We start from the raw sequence: 24,027 nt of genomic DNA, 5'->3' as shown, positions 1-24,027 counted from the left end.
GATATTGGCACAACTCTAAATCTACTAGAAACCACTAAGTTGTATACAGTGAATGGGTGTATTGTATCATATGTGAATCATCTCAAGAGTGATTTAAAATAACTATGCTAACAGACTCAGAACCTCTCAACTTTGAAAACTCTGTGTGTGCCTCTAATCTATGCTGTTCTCTTTATGACTACAGAAGTCTGTGGCCCAATGACATCTTCGGGAGCAGTTCTGATGATGAGGTCCAGACACTACTGAATATTTATTTCCGTCATCAAACTCTGGGACAAACGGGTACTTATGCACTGGTGGGGTCGAATCAGAGCCTGACTGAAATCTGCACCAAGCTGATGGAGCTGAACATGGAGATCCGGGACATGATCCGCAGGGCCCAGAGTTACCGAGTCCTCACTGCTTTTCTTCCAGACTCCAGTGTTTCCGGCACTAGTCTCTGACAGGAGCCCCCCAGCCCCCATGGCTTCCAAACTGGGTGTGCTGCCATGCTGGGGTGACGTCATTCAGTGTCTTCTCAGCCTTCAGAAGGCTTGGTCAGACTGTTCTCCCTCTTGTCACCTGTAGGACTTTTCCTGTAGAGGATGAGAGGACTTCCAATGCGTAGCAATACTCTAAGAACCAAGGTAGTATAGAACATTCTGGAACAGACTTCATTCGTCATGTTATGTGGCACATATGTGTTATCATTTTACTGAGCAAATGCAACTCACTACTGAAGTGACTCCCATTGCATACCAAAGCCGACTACACTGAACAATACCTTCCTTTGTAGAAATGATTTTAGATTGGCAAAAGTGCAATGTTTTCACGTAAAAAAATATTTTGTATTCTAAAACTTGTACATTCTTCTCAACCTTCATTGATCCTTTTTTTCTTTTCTTTCTTTTTTTTGTGTATGTGTGTGCTGAGGAATAGACAGGCAGAATGAAGCTGGCCACAGAAAACTGTAAGACAGTCTAAAGCTGACAGCCTGTATATATGAAAAGGGAATTGTAAATGGACAATTTAATGTACACTGTAATTTGAATACGATTGCTGTAACTAAAAGGAGCTGCTATGAAGTATCTTTCTTATGTTGCTAGGCTACTGTTCTGAAAAAGGATCTCTTTGCAGGGGTCTCTGATAAGGACCCTAGCACCAAATATAGTCCAGAGAGATTTTTTTTAAAGGACTTTGGCTGCTTTTTACTAGATGGTTGCTTTTATGAGCATATTTATACTACAGAAGGATGAGTGTTACTTTTAACTAATTTGCCACTTTGTAGAAAAAAGTCAAAGACATCCATCTTATAAATTTCAGTTCTTTCACCTGTCACGCATGCATATTTTAATAATCCACTTGAATAGCAGGAAAACAGGATCATGGTAAGATATGAATTGTCACTGTTTCTTAAGAAATGTCATATTTTATTTGTAACGTATATATGTAGGGTCATCTTATGTTAAACTTAATGCTGTCAAGTGTTAGATGTGTGCATGGAAATCTTTTGCACATCAGAAGCATATTCAAAGTTTATCTATGTAACTTATTCACTCTGTAAATACATTTAAAGTTTTTGTGATGTAATATTATTGGCTGATGTTTTGTTCAGAATTTCCTTTAGACTAAAAAAATTACAAAATACATACTGACCATGAATTTTATTTTTAGGTAATGAAAATGTTTGCCATGGACACACACTTCCTGTTTTGCCTGCAGGTTGCCATAGTGACAATCTCAGGAGACATCATTCATCTGTGTTCCATGCGGCACGCACAGGGGGTGTGTGGCCTCCTGGCCTGAGCCACAAAAGGTGTCTATACCTCTCTGTAAGTGTACACCAACACACAAACAACTCAAGTGAGTCCAAGACAAATCAGAGACAGATGAGAGTTCTCATTGCCCAGCCTAATCGGCTAAAGTGCAGTGTTTTCACTAAAAACATTATGAGATGTCATCAGGTTGTCACTTTTACAGTCTTGAACTATACTCTAGAAATGGAAGCATTGTAATTCATCAACCAACCCCTATCTCATCTAAATGCCACTCAAAAATCAGAGACAAAACCATCTCACTTTGACTCACTTTCTACTCTCTTGTTTCAACAAGCAAGTATTACATGCATCCCTAACATACAGCAACTGAATTGCCAGCTGTAATTTTCTGGAAATATCCTACAATAAGCAAGCAACCCAGTCTTTTTTTTTTTTTTATTAATGTCACCACAGATACAACTGTTCACCAATTTTAACTGAATGAACTTGGGGATATTACTGTAAACATACTTTTCTGATGATTTCTGTTTTGGACTTTCCAGAACTGAAGTATTATCTCTGGAAAGTGTCTCAAAAAAGTATATGTCTTGGCGGGCGGGTGTGGGGGAAATAAAAAAAAAAAAGTATATGTCTGTGGACTACCACAGTGCCAAGCCACAGTAGCAAAGACTTGGCTGACTTTTCCACGGACCTTCGAACAGAGAGCTTCTACCCATCTTATAATCTGTCATCATAGAAAGCAGACAGGATTTTTTCTCTTAATTTTTAAGGAAGAACTTGGTGAACATGAAATATTTCTTCTTTTTCTTTCTTCACATCCTCTCTTTGAATAGAGATTGAAGATAACTGTGTGAGAGGAGCAGGGGGAGCCATTAAAGCTTCCCTAGCTCAGCTGAGCCCAGCAGTAATTTTAGATCTACCAATCAATTGTACTGTGCTTCTGATATGAAAGCATTGATTTTTCACTTTCCCAGGGATAGAGTAAGGAGTACAGCTCGCTAACTCTCTCCCAAAGGAGAGAAAGTAATTATATTAAAGGTGCTCCCGTGATAACACAAATGCCTCTGTATATCTCAGTACTGTTCAGAATCAAAATAGGATATACCTTTTGTCCACAGGGAGAACAGAGCGATTCAGATAGGTTCACAGTACCAAGTGTAACTTGATTAAACTTAGTCTGCGAAGAGAATGGCTTAGAAAAGGCACCGTGCATTTTAGTGGCATGTCAATGAGTTATTCTCACCGTTGGGTGAGAATATTTAGTAAATGTGTTCATATAGTTATGAAATAAAGATTTTATTTAACTGGTCTTAGGGCTCTTTTGGTTCCAAATCTTGACAAGCACCAATTTGTAAGCAATTGATAGATTTACACAGAGAACAAAGTTATCTTTAGTTGGAGTATGTCTGCTCCCAAATAAGTGACTAAAGAACTTAACATTATTGTTCACAGTGAGTTTCACAATCTGTTAACTGTATCTCGATAAAACTTAATTTAAGTTTTGGGTACACTTATATTTAATACTTGAATGTCTATAAAGAATTGCCTTTTTCCCTCTTTGCTGAACATATGTTGTGCATTCACTTACCATAAGGCAACTTCAAGGTATATTGCAGTTAAAACAAATGATGTCCTATTTTCAAAGTGCTTACATTTTTTTCTTTTTTCTTTTTTCCTTTTTTTATTTTTTGGGTCACACCCAACAGTGCTCAGGGTTTACTCCTGTCCTGCACTCAGGAATTAGTTCTGGCAGTGCTCAGGGAACCGATGGGATGCCAGGGATTGAACCCAGTTCAGTCACGTGCTTACATTTTACTGGGAGAGTAAGTATTTGTCTATTCCAAGGGGTGTCAAGTGTCTTGAAAAACAAGTAGGGATAAAGAAGAGATAGTCCTGCAACTCTAGAAAAGAGGCCAGAGGAAGCTTTCTGATACAGCAGCATCTGAGCAGAGGCATGAACAAAATGAGAAAAGAACATTCCAGCCAAAGGAAAAGCCAAGGGTCCAGATCTAATGGGTAAAGACAAAAGAAGTCAGAGGGGCAAGGCGGGTTGTGTGGGTTAGGCAGAACTTGGTTCTTCCGTGGGAAAAGTGGAAATAACCTGGGTGTCCAAGAGAAGGGCCATGGCTTGCTTAAACAGATCATTCCTGCAGAGAGAGCTGAATAGGCTGGTACACATTCTTTGCAGGTGTGAGACCGTCTTCCACCTCTGACACCAGGGCCCAGGGCACCACCTGGTATGACCTCCAAGCACAGAGCTGGGAGTAACCTCTGAGCACCTCCAGGTGTTTCTTCCCAGGAAATACACACTGAAAGGACCCATTTGGTGTAATGAAAAGGTTCTGGAAGGAGATAGTGGTGATGATTATATCATATTTCAAATAGACGTCATAGCACTGAATTGTGTACCTTAAAATGGCAAATTTCATGCTTAGACACATTTTATCACTATAACAATACTTTGTTTCTGTTTGAGGGCCATACCCAGCAGTGCACAGGAGTTCTTCTTGGCTCTGTGCTCAAAAGAGTGACCTCTAGCAGTGCTCAGAGAACCAGGGATTTGAACTTGTGTCAGCAGGATGCAAGGCAAGTGCCCTAACAACTGCTGATCTGATGCCCTCCTGAACAGCTTCCTCTTCACCTTCTTCAGCTTCTTTGACAACATTTCCAGGGAATTCAAAATCCTTTGGATAACTGACACAGGAACTTTTTCCTAATATTTTTAACTTTTCACTGCCGGGGTGTCTTGGCTCTCCTCTGCTCCTCTGTGGCCACTCACCAATTTCACGGCTATCCTAAGACCCATCAAAACTGATAAGCACACCGGCTACGGTCACAAACTTCTCCATCCTGCTCTGGAGTTTTGCAATTCTCCCAGCCCACACTTCCTGATTAGACTCCTCCTATCATGAAGAACCATCTGTAAGCGTTGATGTTCTTACTACTGCCTGTCATCTATCTTCAATCTTCATCTTAACAAATTTAAAGTTCATGGATTATAGATATCTCACTTCCATCCTTCGTGATTTGTGATTTTTGTGATCCGAACTAATTAAAACTAGATCCACCCTTTCCAACTGCTGACAAATTACAACTCTGCCTGTCTCACATGCACCAGATCTCAAAATAAACTATCAGATAATGATACAGTAAAATTTTATTCCCTGAAAATGCCAAATTTCCAATGCCCAAGATAACAATCTTTCTACCTCTTTTCCTTTTGATTCACCTCAGCTAATAACTTTCCCTTTACAAAGGCTTCTGTTGCAAGCATCTCCTTCCTTTGCTGGGCCATTAAAATCTCTACTGAATAAGTCCTAACATACAAAGTTATTCAGTACCTCTTTTATCCAAATTCCCTTTTAGCTATCACCATTTTTTCTGCTTTTTAAAGGCAAAAACATTCTGAAAAGTATTTTCTATTCACTGCCCTCTATGACCTCAGGTCCACTAAAATTTCTTTTTAAGGTCACCTTTGTGTCACTAAATCCAATGGACAATCATCTTTCTTACAATAGGATATGACCCAATGAGTTATTCTATCTCAGAATATTGACCTATCTTTGTTTTCATGAAATCGTTTACCCCCTATTCCTCGTGACCTCCTTTTTGGGAGAGAGTTGAGGGGACCACACAGGTGAAGGGCATACCCAACAGTGCTCAGCATTTATCCATTTCCCTGCTTAGCAATCACTCCTGGATTACAATACATAGAGCCAGACACCCTGTGGGGGTGGTGAAGGAGAACCATGTGCAGTGCCAGAGATGCCATTGATTTCCTCTTTTATCTAACTTCTTACTTATTGTTAACCAGTGTGGTCAAGTTACCAGCAACATTAACAATAACAAGCTCTCAGGAGCTTGTGAGATTTGCAAAGTCCCAGACCGCAGGGCTCCTGGATAAGAATCAAAATCACCAGATAAAACCTGGAACATTAAAGTTTGAGAATCATTACTACGAGTGCTGCTACATCCCTGGGCATATGCTATAATATCCTCTCTCTGAGATGATCCTACTGAAGCAGGACTGTCATCAATGTTTTTCTCTTCAAATCTTTCTCCTGAGTCCCAAATATCCTCAATTCAAGATTCATGTATCCAGTGGTCTTCATAACCTCTCCACTTGGAAGGCTCACATTTCAATATTGAAGTATTGAAAACAAAATTCACTCAAATATTGGTGGGATTCAGTTTTGTGTTCTTTTACATAATTAGATCAGAGACCTATGAGAAGGTTTGGTAAATATAATTGGTTTTGTTTTGATGGGATTTAGTTTGGTGTTCTTATTATACATAATGAGTATCTGACCTCTCACCACTGAGAGACAGGTACTATCTTAACCCATTTTACAGATGAGCAATAAAAACATAATAAGGTAATTTGCCCACAATCATACATCTCATAAGTACCATACCGAGGCACTGAAGTTAGGTTATCTCATTCTAGAGCATTCCATCAATCTATAGCTCAAAGTATAATCTAAAAATCATTGTTGGGGCTGGAGAGATAGTGCAGTGGATAGGGCTTTTTGTCTTGCATGTGGCAACCTAGGTTCTATCTCCTGAATTATACACATGGTGCCCTGAGCACCACCCGTAGTAACTCCTGACTGCAGAGCTAGGAGTAAGCCCTGAGCTGGGTGTGGCTTACTCAAAATATAAACAAAATATAAATTAAGTCATTATCTACTTCTCCGTCACCCACTTCCAGCCCTATGCCTCCTTTTATTCCCAAACATGACCTTGAATCCATGTAATTCTCTTCATCTTCATGGTCACAACCATTGTTCAAGTCATTTGGCTTATGTGTTCATTAACTTAATTATTCTTCCTCCTATTCTATTTAGTGTTGCCTCTAATAATTTTTTTTAAATAAGGCTCTGATGTTGCTTTGTTGAAACTCTTCTTCATGGACTGCCATATTCTTGGCTATACCAAGAGGCCTTTGTGATCTGGGCCGTCTTCTTAATTCCTTGCCACATGTTAGCATCATGGGTTCATATTGCTGGCACATATCTACCAAACCCAGTGTTTCCTCCTCATCTTGCAAATCCAATTTCCATGTAATGTCTTTGATAACCACCTTATCAAAAAGTGTTATCATAGCACCACTTTCTTCTTAGCATTTACTATATCTGAATTTGAGAGAAAATATAAATAACCAAATCTACAGAATACGTCCTAGTCTGCCTGGCAAACATCTATTGTCTCTGCATTTTCTCACCTCTTTTTGGTTTCTATAAGAGGCAGGAGTGGGGTTGGGGAGTTGATATATCATGCTCAAACTGAGAGCCTCCTGCATGCAAGGCATAAGCTCTGCTACCAAGCAGTATCCCTGGCCTCAGCTCTGTATGTTTTTAGAAGGGATGGGGATGGAGCCGTCGCATGGTGGTAGGGTGCCTGCCTTGCACGCAGCCAACCTCTGTTCAGTCCCAGGAATCTCATATGGTTTTTATAGCACTGTCAGGAGTGATCCCTGGGTATAGAGCTAGGAGTAAGTCCTGAGCACAGAGGGTGGGGGGTAAGAGGAGGGAGAGGGTGTGTAGCCCCTCACGCGAGTTGAGCTGTGTCAACTCCTTCACTCGGGGATTACACGTGAAAGATGTTCGCGGGCTCTCCGGGCAGCTCTCTCTTGCCACCTGCATTCGGTGCTCTTGAGCCACTTCTCTACTCGGGATGACTGTTGCCTTGGAGGGATGAAGGAAGAATGAGGGCAAGGCTGGTTGCTGACTAGTTGCCGTTTATTCAATCTCTCACCTCTCCCAGCTCTATCCCATCCTCTCTCTAACTTGCTCTACAACACTCTCCATGACTCCTCTCCAATCTACTTGTCCCTCTGTCACCGTCCCCCTGTCTCTCTGTAACCTCACAATTCTTTCTTCCCACTGTATCTGTCTCCTTTATCTCTGTCTCCGTCTTACTCACTCGTCCTTCCTTTCCTCTCCCCAGCTGCCCTTTTCCTTCTCTCTCGCCATGCCTCCCCAACCACATCTCTCCATGGGAAGCACAATCAAAATGTTTTTTCTAGTCTTCCTGACTACCTGCAGCCCACAAGGGCAAAACATCCCTTGAGATGTGTTTCTCCTGTCCTTAGACCTGCAACTTGATTGACATCTTTAATTCTCCTTCCTAATATTTACCATTCTATATGGACACAGTAATAGACACTTTTAGGCTTGTAGGGTGACTCTCCTGGGGACATCTCACCACAGACTCAGACTACAGTGCTCAGGCAAGATTAATCATTCCTAACCCCAGCAGGGTCCAAATCTAGTTATTACTTTTTGGATCATGACAGAATTTGTCCATGACCAAGCTCTTATAACTAAGCATTATGGCACTTTGAGCAGGACCATTTTGATACCAGCGTAGCTAGCTCACCACTTGCCCTGGGTCCATCCAGTCCCTCCTCACGACCCTGCTTTTGGGGATCTAGGAAGTAAGAGCAACTGAGGCTTACGTCAAGAGAGCAGATGTCCAGGAGGTAATATCTGGAGTCAATCAACTCCCAAGCCACAGGCTTGTCTTTTTAACTGTCTTCCTGTATCCATACAAAAAGCAATGGCTCTGAAATAACTAGCCATGCAAAGGACATTAAGGAGAAGAGAAAAACAATATTTACAAGTTAGAGTCTGATCAGGAGACAAAGGTAATTGACAGGTTGGGGGGTAATCAACAAACACAAGCTCCCAGAGGCCAGGGAGGAAGGGCAAACCAATATTATCCTACAGAGCCTTAAGTTAAAAAAAGGAAAGAGGGGCTGGAGCAATAGCACAGCGGCTAGGGCATTTGCCTTGCACACGGCCGACCCGGGTTCAATTCCCAGCATCCCATATGGTCCCCTGAGCACTGCCAGAAGTGATTCCTGAGTGCAGAGCCAGGAGTAACCCCTGTGCATCACCAGGTGTGACCCAAAAAGCAAAAAAAAAATAATAATAAATAAAAGGAAAGAAAAGAAACTGTAGCTAGTAGCTCCTTCTTTATGGCCACTGTGATGAGTTCTAACTATGCCTGGCATGCATGCACTCAGCACTCTTCAAGCATTTGCTGTGATTATTACGTATCCTTGTAGGCAGAGATCTTGCCTTTGGATTGTCTGTGTTCCCAGTGCTTAGAACTTCCAAGAGTTTGTCAAATGAATGAGCATTCTTCTTCTTCACACTTCCTTTCACGTGACACCATCCACCAATTTCCAATGCTATCATGAAGATCCCCCAGGAATCACCAATTAATTGTACAGCCAAGATCTATTTTACATGCATTTATTTCATTCTATTTACACTGTACAATTGTTATACAAACTACAAAAAGTACAAAAACATAATCCTTTTTTTCTTTTCAGTAACAGGTCAAAGGTTAAGTTGCAAAAGAGGAGAATCATACAGTAGTTACAGGATGAGTTCAGGTACAAGTCCAATTGCCTGTCATATGCCATACTTATAGTTGAAAACATTGCCACAGGAGAATTTCTTATCTTTGCAGCGACCACACAGTTCCTGTCGATGAGGCTTCCTCAGATCTATGTGTCTTCTTTTTTGAGAACAGGAACAAAAAGACTTTAAACAAGTCTAAGAAAACAAGAAAAAAGTTTACAATCGAAATAATCAAATTAGGTTTTATTTCTTTACTTTTTTGCTTTTTTCGGGGTCACACCCAGCAATGCTCAAGGGTTACTCCTGGCTCTAACTCAGTAATTACCCCCGAGGGGACCTTATGGGATGCTGGGAATCGAACCCAGGTCAGCCACGTGCAAGGCAAATGCCCTACCCGCTGTGCTAATACTCCAGCCCCCTCAAATTAGTTTTTAAATTAAAGCTTCAAATTAAAATATTTCTCCACACTACAGAAACTCTGACATTTACTGTCCTTGAACTTCTAGAAGACTATATTTAGTTTTCTAAAAAAAAAAAAACAAACATACAAACTTTTGTTTTTTTTTAATTTGGAAACGTTTTGAAGATTTTATATTGTTTCTTTTTAAAAATAATTAAGGAATAAATAAGGACTGGAGCAACAGCACATCAAGTAGGGAGTTTGCCTTGCACGTAGCTGACCTGGATTCAATTCCTCCATCCCTCTCGGAGAGCCCAACAAGCTACCGAGAGTATCTCATCCATACAGCAGAGCCTGGTAAGCTACCCGTGGCGTCTTCTATATGCCAAAAACAGTAACAACAAGTTTCACAATGGAGACGTTACTGGTGCCTGCTCGAGCAAATCGATGAGCAACAGGATGACAGTTGTACAGTGATACAGTGCTTTTTAAAAATGATTTAAGTTTTTTAATTGAATCATTGTAAGATACACAATTACAAAGTTGTTCTTGATTGGATTCAGCCATACAATGTTCCAATGCCCATCACTTCACCAGTGTACATTTGCTGCCACCAATTCCCCAGTTTCCCTTTCACCTCCCACTGCTGCCCCACCCTGCAGCCTACACCTAAGACAGACACTTTCCTTTTCTCTCTCTCTCTGTCTGTCTGTCTGTCTGTCTGTCTGTCTCTCTCTCTCTCTCTCTCTCTCTCTCTCTCTGCATGTGTGTAGTTCATTCAATGCCATGCATTTTTCAAAATGAATGATCAAAGATAATTTAGAGGGGAGACAGTGTGATTGCACAGTGGGTCAAGTGTTTGCCTCACATGTAACCAACTGGGGTTTTATCTCTAGCACCATCAGGAGTGATCCCTGAGTGCAGAGCAAGGAGTAAGCCCTGAGCATTTCCTGGTGTGGTCCAAAAACAAAACAAAAGTATAATTTTTCAAGAGATTATTACTGAGTTAATTAAGAAATAGAAAAGTCAAAGGGCTGGAGCAATAGCACAGCGGGAAGGCGTTTGCCTTGCACATGGCCAACCCGGGTTTGAATCCCAGCATCCCATATGATCCCCTGAGCAATGCCAGAAGTAATTCCTGAGTGCAGAGCCAGGAGTAACCCCTGTGTATCGCCAGGTGTGACCCAAAAAGAAAAAAAAATGTCAATTAAGTTTTTGTATTTCTGTAGCCAGGTGGGAAGGAAGAGACAATTGGTGAGTATTAAATAGTTTTATAATCTAGATTAGAATATATAAAAAATGCTAGAGCAGTAGATCTCAAGCAGAAGTATTTAACCCAGCAACTGGAATTGACAACAAAGGTTTTGATGACTGTTGTAAGCAGAATGATCAAAGTCCAAGAGGAAGTTATATGTTCTAATTGGAAGGCCCAATTTACTATCATTTTTAATTGTTGGGGTCTTTGGTGGAGGGAAGGATTGGTCTATGTGAAAGTAACACTTTCACATTCCAAATGAGAGCCTAAAATACAATTTACCAAATATTGTTCTATATTTATATCTTCTTCCATTGGTCATTGTAAGAGAAGCCTAATAGCTAATGTCACATGCTGTTTGCTATGAGCTATTATAATTATTTTATAAATCTTAATTATTTAATCTAATAATGCCTTAAAACTCAGAGAAGTCTTAATAAAAATCATAATCTGCTTTAAAGATAGATTTCAATTTCTAACAATGAGGTATACAGTTTTGACCTAGTCTTTACAAATGTCTATTTACGATACCAGAGCATGGAAATAAAAAAGATCATTTGAAGAAACTGTACATGTGGGAATACCAGGTTCAATCCCTGTCACTGCATTGTCTCCCAACTACAGTCAAGAGTGATCTCTGAGACACATCGGGCAAGGTCTCACTGCCCCCCCAAAAAAGAACTGTTTGAAAACACTAGAGGATTATCAAAGCATTTGGAACCAAATGTAAAAAATACAAGGGAGTGTGATATTTGTGAGTATTTTCTCTTTAAAAGGTATCTACTAATTCTAGGAAGATGTAGGAAACTGGGGGGAAAAATGTTTTAATTAGCTGATGAATCTACCTATAGTCTTATATATACCATAATGGAAGAGCCCTGATTAATACTTCTGGTTTGTGTTGAAATCCTGAAAACCTACACCCAAAGAATAAGGATGAATCACAGCTGATCAAAATTCACAAGTGCCAAAGACCAACTTCAAAAACAGTTTAACCCTGATTAGAAAATAATGTTCTGAAATTGCTAGTGTCCCCATACCCTACTAGAAAAAAAAAAGTCTTCTGTAAAAGCAGATATTAGTCCCAGATGTCAATCTACAAACTTATTCACCCATAATTATCTAGTAGCTCTGTAGCACTGTCATCCTGTTGTTCATCAATTTGCTTGAGTGCACACTAGTAACATCTCCATTGTGAGACTTCTTGTTACTCAACCAAAAATAAACAACTATGTGAAAAAACACCACATTTATAGAGAATGCCATACTTGAAAACCAAAGAAATAAAGGACAGCGACAGCTCCACAGGAAACTTAACTGATACTTTGGGGTTTTTTTGTTTTTTTGTTTTTTTTTTTTTGCTTTTTGGGTCACACCCAGCGATGCTCAGGGGTTACTCCTGGCTTTGCACTCAGGAATTACTCCTGGCGGTGCTTGGGGGACCATATGGGATGCCGGGGATCGAACCCAGGTTGGCCGAGTGCAAGGCAAACGCCTTACCCGCTGTGCTATCGCTCCGGCCCCTGATACTTTGTTTTTAAAGACAGACTCATATGCTCAAGGGTTATTATTTCTCTAAAGAGTCTTTAAAAAGAAAAAAAATCCATTAGTGAAAAATTCAGCAATGAGATCAGTAATTCAACACATGGCTTTAATAAGTAGATGAGTAGGAACTTAGACAGAAATTAGAGAAAAAGTAATTTGACTACTAAAGTTAGCAGCTTAAACTAATTGTTCAGTAGGGGATACTCAGAGTGAAACAAGGAGAGACTTAGGTATAGGAAATATAGAAGAAAGCATAAAAGGGTAGACATGCTGAGAATTCTGAGTAATGAAACAAAGACAGAATGACAGAAGAGATTGTGGCTGACAATTTTCCAAAAGCAATAAAATTTTAATTTCAGAAAATACTATGAATCTCCAGCAGAATACATACAAAGAAATCATAACTAGGCATATAACACTGCTGGAAATCAAAACAAATACATTAGGTGCAAACAAGTTTAAGAATGGACAAAGAGATATAAGGCCCACTAAACAGAGGTACGAGCTTGCAGTGACGGGGCAGGAGATCTTGGGATGGGGGTGGGGGGCGTTACTGGCATGGCTCTCTGCCCAGGTGTGACCCCGAGCCACCACACACAAAGGTTTCCTCCATTCCTGAATGCTTATGATCCCGGAGGCCCACTAACTACTTTCAGCACCAGCGGCTTCTTGCAGAAATTCCTCTAGACTGTGAACTAAGCTATGGCCCCATGCTGCCCCGGGAGGGGAATGGTTTTTCTCTCTCGGCCTTTCCTTTTGGTGGCAGCATGGTGACCGACATCTTACAAGGCCCACTAAACAAAGGTAAGAGCTTGCAGTGATGCAACTTCTGGCAGAAATTTCTCTGGACTTAATTACTAAAATACCAGAAGTCCAAACCTCATATGCTCCTCATTCTCAGCAATGGAAAACAAATTATCAAATGATGCCTTTTCGTCAGGTCTGATTGTTGGGGGAAAATTCCAAATAATAATAGTAAGTTTTCTGTCGAAATATTGAATGTAATCAAAGTAAAGAGAAAGTAAAGTGAAAATCATCAGCCACACAGGCGGGGGTTGGGAGTGGGATGGGAGATGTATTAGAGTTTTTGGTGGTGGAACATGTGCACTGGTGAAGGGATGGGTGTTTGATCATTGTATAACTGAGACTTAAACCTGAAAGCTTTGTAACTTTTCACATGGTGATTCAATTAAAAATTAGAAAATAATAATGGATAAAGAGAACACCAGAGATAGCTTGAAATTTGAAGCATGTGACCTGCATTCATAAGGTCCTAAATTTAATCCCTAGTACATGGTATGGGAAGGGGGTCTCCAGAGCATGGTATGGGAAGAGGGTCCTTGTGCTTGCCTTGCACATGGCTGAACCAGGTTTGATGCCCAGAAACCCAGATGGTTCCCCTAGCACTGCTGGGAGTGATTCCTGAGTGCAGAGCCAGGAGTAATGCCAGAGCATCTCTTAGGTGTGGCCCCAAAATAAACATCAAACAAAGGAAATAATTTTTAAAAGAATGAAAATATTAGGGCAGAGAAATTGGGGTTCATGATGTTTGCCTGGCATGTGGCTAACTCTGGTTCAATTTCTTTTTTGGTAGGGGAGGGAGAACTTGAGCTACACCCGGCAGTGCTCAGGAGTTCCTACTGACTCTGCAGTCAGGAATCAAACCTGGAGGGCTCAAGGGGTCAGATGGGATCTGGGTACTGAACCTGGGTTGGCTCTCTGGACCTGCCATATTATTACTCTGGCTCCAACCTTGGTTTAATTTCCCAGAACCACATCCTTGAGCACAGAGCCAGGAAGAATCCCTGAGCACAGCCAGGTATGACCCCAAAATAAAAATTGGAACTAATAGGGCTGAAGAGATTGCTCAAAGGGCTGGAGCACATGCCTTGCATGCTTGAGGCCTCAAGTTCAATATCTGGCCTGCTGAGAACCACTAGTTGTCAACTGCCTGGCCTGTTTGGGCAAGTATTGCTGAGAGTGGGCAGGCCTGGACCTTCTGAATATTTCTCAGAAGCACCTCCAGCCCCTATCCTGCCAAAATGTAAACACTGCAGATAGAAAAGATAAGTGTTTTATCTGCTTACCTGACATTGGATTGCTTCTACTCGATAAGGGTTAAAACTCTTCCGGCATTTGCAACAGAGTTGTTTGAAATAAACCTAAAGAAAAATTTGTCTTTTTTTAAATGCAGGTTGATATGTACCCAAGGCTCCCAGTTCCTAATTTAAGGAACCCATCCCCTGACCTTTAACTCACTCTTTAACCCAGTGCTTTCACCCACTCTCTATCCTCAGCTTTGGTCTATCAATTACTTTTTTTTCTTTTTTCTTTTTGGGTCACACCCGACAATGCACAGGGGTCACTCCTGGCTTTGCACTCAGGAACTACCCCTGGTGGTGCTCAGCGGACCATATGGGCTGCTGGGAATCGAATCCGGGTCAACAAGGCAAATACCCTACCCGCTGTGCTATCACTCCAGCTTCTCAATGACTTTTCTTACTCTTGGTGTTTGCTTTGCATGCGGCCGACTCCGGTTCGATTCCTCTGTCCCTCTTAGAGAACCTGGAAAGCTACCGAGAGTATCCTACCCACATGGCAGAGCCTGGCAAGCTACCTGTGGTGTCTTCTATATGCCAAAAACAGTAACAACAAGTCTCACAATGGAGACATTACTGGTGCCTACTCGAGCGAATCGATGAACAACTGGACGACAGTGCTATAGTGCTACAGTGCTAATCTTGGACTTCATGTGCCTTACCTGCAAAATTTACTTGCTACTAATATTTTTTTTATGATTCTGAAAAACTGTCCAATGATTACAGAGTTCATAGTAAATTCTTCGATGGGCAGTAATTGTTAATTTTACTCATTGCGCCAGGTAGACCCTTGACCTTTAGTCCCAAACTATTAGCCCCTCCATTTTCAATTTTAAATATGCCCCCAACTCCTTGAACTTAAATTTCTCATTAACCACCAATTATTCACATGGTTTCTAGGACTTGCGCATCATTCTGTACACATTTTCTCTCTGCCTTACTTGATGAACCCCTCTTCCTATTGATCCTTTAAAATCCTGCTTGGGGAGGGAAGAGTGATAGCACAGTGGGTAGTGTGCTTGCCTTGCATGCAGCCAACCTGGGTTCAATCCCTGACACTCCACATATTCAATCCCAAGCACCCTATATGGTACCCCAAGTCCATCAGGAATGATCCCTGAAAATTGTTGGGTGTAGCTCAAAAGACCCTCCAAAAATATCATTTTTAAAAAAAAGACAAAATCTTGCTTGGATTATTTTTCTTCCTGTGTTATTTTGTTATTTTTGCATCACTTTCATTCCATAGGTGTCTCTGAATCTACCACTGAATTTCATTTCATCTATGTCACTTCTGTCAGAATATATTTCTTGAGGATAAGTTTTGTGTGTTGTTCTTTATATTCTAGTGTCTTAGATTAAACCCACTAGGCTTTTTCTTTATGACAAAAAAGGAGAGTAATTTTAAACATAGCTTAGAAATCTGACACAGACCAGAGTTATAGCTAGCACATATATATAGATAGATAAATATATTATATATCTATATAGATGTATCTATACATAAATACATATAGATATAAAGATATATGTGTGTGCGTGTGTGTATACATATATACATATATGATGCTTCAGATTCAATTCCCATGCTCCCCAAACAAACAATAAAAACCTATTTGCCTCCAAGGTCTAGTCTAAATGTCAAGGTTTCATTCAAGTCTCAGCATGTTTTTTTGCCCTCTCCCTTTAGCCAGAAAAGTATTTTTTAAAAGGTAATGACACAGGGAATTCAAATTCAAGCACTTGTACTTTAAAAGTTAATGAACTACGGGCTGTTCGTTTAACATACATGGGGGTTAAGGCACATGCCTTGCAATGCAGTGACCCTGGTCAATCCCTGGCACCACATATTCCACATTGCTAGGTGTGGCCCTAAAGATCCCCTGCACATAGGAACTGAGCCAGGAGGGGCCCGTGGGCCTCCTGACCACCACATCGAAGAGCAAAAACAAAACCAAAAACAAACAAAGAACATGAACTAGATTGGAAGTATAATACAAAGAAATTGCCATGCTCAGTGAAAGGAGACAGATACTCAAATGATCATGTACAATAACCTGCGTGTTCAGGAAAACCTGGAAATGCAAAATGTAAACGCTTCTCCCATTTGAATACAGTGATAACTAACTCAAATTAACCTGGGGGCTTAAAATTAAGTCTCTCCCTGGTTAAAGTTTACAGTGAATTCTTGCTCCACCTTGTGGACACACTGGAAATCTCCTAACCTGATCCCAGTCAAAATATGCCAACTGCAAAAGCGATTATGGAAAGTCTTCTGTGCAAGAGTTCATCTACATAAGCTGACAGTTTGTCCAAAAGGACTACCAGACACCAATATATGGTCCAGAAGCCGAGGAGCTCAGTGGGTCGATTATTTCAGTCAGATTCAAACATTTAGAGAGCATATGTGATATGCCTGGCTCTGAGAATGCAAAGCTGAATGTGACAGTCTTATGCTCACGCACTATTGGGAAACATTTTCCCTCCACTTAACATCTAATGCTATTCCCATGTCCCATCCATTTGTTCTTACCTTGTTGGTTCCAGCTATGCACCACACATAAGCACTCTCCCATCTGGTCTTACAATCTTTACAGTGAAAATAGCCATATTTTGGTTCCAAAAACTGCAAGTAGACGCGGGAGAGGAAGAAAGGAAAGTCATTAAGCATGATGAGGGAGTAGGGGTGAGGGAAAGAGACTTGGATTCTGTTTTCCTTGTTGCCTATACAAATAAGACAAAAATGAAAACTCTCCTTAGGTTCGTTCATATCTATTCTCAAGGCCACGACGCTGACTTAACATCTTATCTCTCAAGGGTTCCTCTGGGCTTCTTGCTGTCTCTTATAGCCTTCCCCTTCATTTCCACCATGTCACAATACAAACACCTGAACACACATTTCACATACATAGAAACTTCATACCAAAAAGCCTAGACTTTTGATGTTTAAAGGTAGAGATTTGGCATCGTATTTTACAGGGAATGTAGGGGGAGCCACAAAACATACAGGGCATATAAAATAAGCTTCCCTTTCATTCAACAAAAAGAGGAAGCAAGCAAAGATTTCACTTTTATTGCCTCAAAAAGAGGCAAGACGATGAAGAGAGAAAGGAAGTTCACCTGGAACTTGGGTCTTCCAAGACACTGGGAGGCATCTCCTTGTGGCTGCTTGCTCTTCCATTCTGGGGACCCCTTGGAATCTTCCTTCCCCAATTCATTCCAATGCCAGAGTTGCTCCTGCTTGTCCTCTTCCGCCCTTGGCACTGACGGTTGCTGCTGCTTGCCTTCTGGAGGACCTGGAAGCACCTTCTTCTCTCTGCTGTCCTCATCCTTCCACAGCTTGAATAAGCTCCTGCGGCTAACGGTCTGGCAACAGGCCCTCCAAGAAGTCAGTGGCGTCTTCTGATTCCAGCCGCTGCAGGAGTAGAGGCTGCGTAAATTGCGAGGCCCCAGCGAGCACTGCACAGCCTTGTCCACTCGGGGATTCACTTGCACACCCATCTCCTTGGTGTTGGCTTTGCCCAGCAGCAGGTTCAGGTTGGGGTTCATCTGGGAGAGGATAGCCTTAAACTGCACCCTTTTGTAAGGGTCCACATAGTAGTGAGGGATATTCGTAGGCACCAAAAGCCCTGTTCTGGCCAAGAAAGTGGGGGGACCCATATTTTGCCTCCAGTCAGGCTGTTTGTGTCCAGGGAATCCAGGCTGGCCCAAAGGCATCGGGTTTCCATATCCTTGGTATAAACCACAGGGAACATGGACAAAGCGTGTGGGGTCCCTACAAAAGCGCTCCATCTGGTCACCAGGCACCCAAGCACAGCGCAGTATCCAAGTCCAGCTGGCGTCCTTGTTTTGCTTTCTACCTTCATCCACCCCTTCTTTTTCCTGATTAGGCTTGGTTCAAGCCCATCTTCAAGCTTCTCCATTTATTTCAGGTTCTCATGGGAGATGCTGCCGATTACCCTAATTGAAGGACATACATTTGCCTATCTGCTGAAGTCTCGATCCACTTGCTTCCTAATTGCTTTCTCCTTGCTCCTCACATTAACCTGAGGACTTAAAAATTCACCGTTCCTGAGTCTTTTCCAAAGCTGTTTTTCATTTCCTACTCTTATTCTCACACACAAGCTTTACTTAACAATCCATTAGTTTTCATATTTGAGATCATAACCAATTCTAAGATTTGTAAAACACAGAGCCAATCATAGACAACTAATAGTACATTATTTGGGCAGCTGCACTGGAAGAATAAGAAAGAATATTGTGGAAAGATAATGAATGAAAATGAATGGTACCACCGCAGCAGAGAACATCAAGTAGAGCATGGCATGTTGGGGAAGAGATTGTGTATACAAAGACAATATATTTCAGAGAATTATGACATGATAATGGTTCTCATTAGTTCACTAATTTTAATTCACAAATAGTTAGTTCTCTGCTCTGTGAGGATCCTCCCCTCAGGAGTTTGGTAGGGGGGTTGATTTAGAAGGTAAAAGTAGATTTAATCACAAATACCTAAGTTTATGAAGTCAAATACAGTAGAATTGAAATCTATTTCTTGTTACCAAACAAGTTATTTGGCCATGTGATCCATTTCCCCCATCTCACAATATGAACCAATTATTAGGTTATAATAAAATTAAACGTGATATTGCTCATAAAGCATAAATCAGAACCAGCCAAAAAGGTTCAGTATATAATAGTTTTCAAGGAAGAATGGAGAAAGGACCTTAGGCAATCATAAGACTTGACATCCATCTGCAATGGTTTCCTGCTACAGATTAAGGATTATTGATTATCAAGCTAAAACAACACCTGGTGAACAGAATGGAATCCCCATTTTTATCTAATCCTATCTTGTTTCCACTGTTCAGTTTAAGAGCTCTCTGGTGTTTGAGAAATAGTACAAAGATAAGACCTTGATTTGCCTGCCCAACTTGGGTTCAATCCAAGTTGTATACCCATAATATGATGGCCACCTCCTCTAGTATTGCTTGGGGCCACTCCTGAAGTAGAGTGTAAGCCAGAAAGAGCCCCTGAATACCACAGGTGTGACCCAACACTCTGCCCCTTCCCTAAAGAGCCTTCTGGTACTGATGAGCCCTCCCAAGACGCTAGAATTACTTTTCTCACTTTATCTTTAAAGTGAGAAATGAGGCACTGACAAGGCATTGCAATAATGAGAATACAGCACTATACTGTCGGTGATACATAATGCACAAAATATTGGATTACTTGGATGTATTTATTTGGATTTCAGCCTATGCCTAAACAGTTAACTGTAAGTCCAGATGGATTTCATTTTTGTGTTTTTATGTTTTAGTGACCTTTGAAAAATGTGGTGGAATTAAACAAGTGGTGGAGCAGGGCAGCAGGACGATTCTGGAAGCAGCAGAGGTCTGTGATCAGTTCTCACCTCCTGAATCCTGTGCAGGTCATGCAAAAACACAAACGTTGCACAGTGTTAGGCAAGTTACAGTTCCTGTTTTCTCCGGCTGAACTGATAAAAAGATTATCTGGGAGGCTGCAAACGGCAGAACAGAGTGCCATACAACTTCACAATTTCTCAAGCAGGGGAAAAGACTCAGGTCTTGGAAGTATGCTAGAGAAACATGCAAACCAACCCAGAACGTCCTCTCTGACTTCAAATCTACTCTGTAAGGACCACACAGCTGGGTAAGAAGCAGTATGGTCCACCGCCAAGGATCCCTCTGGGATGTCTAAAATCTGCCCGTCTTCAGGGGCGCGCCGCAGACTCCTGGGCCACGTCCATAACGGGATGGGCCAGAGAAGGGCCGAGTAGGGGGTATGCAGAGGGAGGGGTTGTTCTTGCAGACCGCGAGGCCCTAGGGCTCTAAATCCTCGGGGGAGAGAAAGCCACCACGCCCGCTCTTTCTGCAGGCCGCTAGGACCACAGACGGCACCAACTAGCGCACGGCAGAGGCGCGGCTAAGCCCGAGCTTCCGGGGCGGCGCGCGCGCCGCGTCTGACGTCACGGCGTCCTCGCGAGACGTTGAGGAGCGGGCTTTTGGCGCGAGCGTCTGAAAGGAGGTAGGCGGGGCTGGCGTGTCCGGGCGCCCGCGCGGCCGCCGCTTGGCTGGGCTCGGGGTGCGGCTGCGGTGGGCCGGGGGCGTCTCTGCTGGCTGATGTAGCCGCGGTCTTTTACCGTTTTACCAGCCTCCCGACGCCTGACGAGGGCTGCGCTCCCGGAGGCGGTTAGTGTGGCCTGGGGTGGAAACAGCCCCGCGTCCCGGCGTCTCCCGGGTCCGCACCCCGGCGGGACTCGCGGCAGAAAGACCCCCGAGACCCGCCCTTGCTTCCCCGAGCGTTTCCTTTCCGCACTTCAGGCCCCGCGAGCCGCCCCTTGGGGTGCCTCGGAGCTGACCCAGAAGCCGCCGGCGGCTCTTTCCTCACCTGGAAACAAACACTTTTCCTCAGGTGCCGTCGCTGCTCGTTCCGGAAGGGTCTCGCAGCTCGGCCTTCCTTGACCCCAGGTGGGGGCCGTCTCCCAGAGGGTTGTGACGGGCCAGAGGGTGTTGGGCGTTAACGGCGGCGCAGCCACTGGGCCACACGCGACAGGTTCACGGAGTCCACCGCGGCCCGTGTTTACCTCACCGGCCGCATCGCGGACGCGCGTTGGAGCGCGTCGCTGCTCTAGGTGACAGCACAGGGATAAAATGTTTCCGTGCTGTGGGTAAAGACGGGGCCGGGGGACAATAAACAGTGTAACTTGAGTCACGGCTTGACCGCTTCCGAGTTTACCTCAGTCCTGGAACGAGGACTAAAAGCTGCATCCTTGTGAAGTGTTTCTTGGTTTACTCTGTTTCAGACTCGTTTACCCTGGGGTCGGAGTGACGTTAGAGGTGACAATGCCTGTTGGATGCAAAGAGCGGCCGTCTTTTTGGGAAATTTTTCAGACGCGATGCAACCAAGCAGGTATCGACAAGTTATTGTATGAATTGGTCCGTTGCACTGAGCAGATGTTTTCGGGATATGTAAATTCCGTTCCTGCTTGCAGAAAACAACCCAGAATTTCGTGCTTTTGCTTCCGTTGCAAACTGTTCTTTTTAGACCCAGAAATCCAATTAGGAAACTGCTCACTCGGAGTCTGGGAAGTTTTACGCTCAGAGGACTGAAATGTCCTCCTAGCTTGAGGAGGCTCCTGGTTCAATCCCCCCAACTCTGAATGTTGCTAGAAGTGCTTGTTCTGGCTCCTTCCCACCCCCCACACTCCGCCCAAATATGGTTAATGCAATAAGAACGCATGGTGGATAATGGGAACTGATGCAGTGAATTGTTTTTATTTTGAGGGTGGGGGCTGGGGCTTTTGCTGCCCAGGGACTGTTCCTGGCTGCTCTGAAGTGACCCCAGGAAACCATGTGTGGCACCAGGGATTCACACTGAGATACTATCTTTTGGGCCCCCAAGATAGTTTTGAAAGTTCAAAGTTTGTAGCAAATAGGAAGCAATGGAGTGTTTGTTTGAACTGAAGTTGTCCAGCTTTGTGGCCTTAAACTGTTATGATTGTCATGCCTATGTGTAATATGAATAAAAAGAAAACTAACTGGCAAAAAAAAATGGCAGTATGTTTTTTGGTTTGGAGATTCTGGGTTTTTTTTTTCTCACATTTGTATGTTTTTTTCTTTTTGTTTTTGGGCTACACTCAGAGATGCTAATGGGTTATTTAGCTACACACACAAAAGTTACTCCTGGCAGGCTTCAGAAGACCATATGAAGTAATGGGGATGAACCCTGGTAGGCACGTGCAAGGCAAACACCCTACACACTGAACTATCCCTCTGCCCCTTCCCCCCTCAAAAAAAAAAAAAAAAGGCAGAACTCTTATGAACTTTGGTTACCAGAGGGATAAAGGGCTGGGAGGAGTGGAAGAAATGATCAGTGGAGTCTTTTTGTAGTGGGTAGTGGGATTGTCCTGAATTTTACCCTGATGTTGGGTGTAGTGAGTCTTTTATAGAGGTGTGGAACTAACCCCTAAAACTCAACCAGAGGTAAGTAATAAAATAATAAAGTAAAAACAATTTAGGGTTTCTTTTATGTAAGTTTCTAGATTAGAATATAAAAACATTCAATTAACAGTAATTGTAGGGGCCAGAGAGATAGTATAGCAGGTAGGGCACTTGCTTCGTGGGGCTGACTTGGATTAGATCCCAGCAATGTTTCAAATTTCAAAAAGTCTAAAAATTTTTTAGTTCTCACTTCAAATGTTACATTTTACTATTTGCAACAAACTGTCATTTTCCCTGCATTAATAGGGTCATTTCAGTCTCTTGAAAAAATTTCCAGTTCATCCAACTCAAAATTATTTTATTCTTTCTAATAAAAATGACATTCCGTGTGTCAGTGCTGATTGGGCTCATAGCCCAGAAATGTTTTATGCATTTCTATTTAACTTTCTATTAGGAGAACTGGAACACTATATACTGTCCTAACTGGAACACTATATACTGTCCTTGTCCCCAGCACCATACATTGTTCTCCAAACTCCACCAAGAGAAAACCTTCAGTACTGCCAGGTGTGTTCCTTGCCCTCTCACCCCCCCCAAAAAGCGGGGTGGGGGGCTGGAGAGATAGTATAGTGGGTAAGGCTCTTGCCTTGCAAGCTGCTCATCCTGGTTTGATATTGATATCTTGCATGGTCCCCGAGCCCGCCAGGAGTAAGCCCTGAATACAGCCAGGTGTGGTCAAAAGAAAAACAAAAATACATAAATGTAAAGGGAGGGAAGTGCTCTGCAATTGGACTTCAATACAGCTAGTTTTTAACTAATTCATTAAGAACATTCATGAATTAGACTGGATTTCTTTTCTTACCAACAAATACATGGTGAAGTAGCAGTGGTTCTGATATAGTTCGTGGCCACCCCTTTGTCTCGAAGGTGTCATCACCTTTACTTACCACTGATGTCAATGCTGTGTAAAAGTCGGGGAATGCCTTAATGTTGCTTTGAAAATAGTTATGACATGGTCAGTCTCTTGAAAAGATCTTGGAGATCATTCCAAAGAATGATCCACTGGTTATCCTTTTAGACTCACTGCTTTAAAAGTCAGTAGATTATAGTAGAAATTTAACATAGAATCTTTTTTCCTTTTCCTTTTTTTTTTTTTTTTTAATCTTTTTGGGTCACAGCCCACAATGCACAGGGGTTACTGCTGGCTCTGCACTCAGGAATTACTCTTGGTGGTGCTCAGGGAGTGCAAGGCAAACACACTTTTGCACCACCCTCAAACACTGTGCCAGCCTCCCTTTTTCTTTTTACCTCCCTGATTTTGGGGACTCTGCTCAGGGCTTCTGGTTCTGTGGTGAGAGATCACTCCTCACAGTTCTAGGAATTAAATTTGTTGGCTGAGTGCAAAGCAAGCTCCCAACACATTTGTACTTTACCTGGCCTTCAAAGATTTTATGCCATTTTATTTGTGAGTCTACATATACAGGTTAATCATATCCACTTACAGTGTCAAATATGGATCATATCTGTTAAATACATTCTCACTATGAATTTTTATTTCTGAATCCTCACTATAAAATTAGAAACCTTAGAGCAACTTTAATAAGCTGACAGCTTGTTAAAACTAATATAGCTGTGTG

General features: G+C 42.2%; 3 protein-coding genes across 6 annotated transcripts in view; 2 read left to right on the top strand and 1 right to left on the bottom strand.

The window, feature by feature from the left end:
* FRY (FRY microtubule binding protein) overlaps positions 1–3,066 on the top strand; it is a 474,614-nt gene extending 471,548 nt beyond the window's left edge. For all 4 annotated transcript variants that reach the window (XM_055132608.1, XM_055133183.1, XM_004604538.2 and 1 more), the window contains one exon: positions 185–3,066. In XM_055132608.1, the coding sequence (XP_054988583.1) occupies positions 185–443 (259 nt within the window). In that variant the 3' untranslated portion in view covers positions 444–3,066. The remainder of the gene's footprint in view (positions 1–184) is intronic.
* A 4,241-nt stretch (positions 3,067–7,307) lies between these two features.
* On the bottom strand, positions 7,308–19,498 carry ZAR1L (zygote arrest 1 like). The gene is made up of 4 exons (XM_004604641.2): positions 17,547–19,498; positions 16,960–17,052; positions 14,418–14,492; positions 7,308–9,325 (listed from the first exon to the last, which is right to left on the bottom strand). The coding sequence occupies exons 1-4, from the start codon at positions 18,216–18,218 to the stop codon at positions 9,182–9,184; spliced, it is 984 nt and encodes a 327-aa protein (XP_004604698.2). The 5' UTR covers positions 18,219–19,498; the 3' UTR covers positions 7,308–9,181.
* A 1,794-nt stretch (positions 19,499–21,292) lies between these two features.
* Positions 21,293–24,027, top strand: part of BRCA2 (BRCA2 DNA repair associated) — a 70,663-nt gene continuing 67,928 nt past the window's right edge. Inside the window, 1 exon segment of the mRNA XM_055141829.1 lies at positions 21,293–21,359. Coding sequence (XP_054997804.1) covers positions 21,293–21,359 — 67 coding nt within the window.

This window comes from Sorex araneus, chromosome 1 (genome assembly GCF_027595985.1).
Source record: "Sorex araneus isolate mSorAra2 chromosome 1, mSorAra2.pri, whole genome shotgun sequence".
Lineage (NCBI taxonomy): Eukaryota > Metazoa > Chordata > Mammalia > Eulipotyphla > Soricidae > Sorex > Sorex araneus.
The sequence above is the reverse complement of the archived record's forward strand: the minus strand, read 5'-3'. Positions and strand labels throughout refer to the sequence as shown.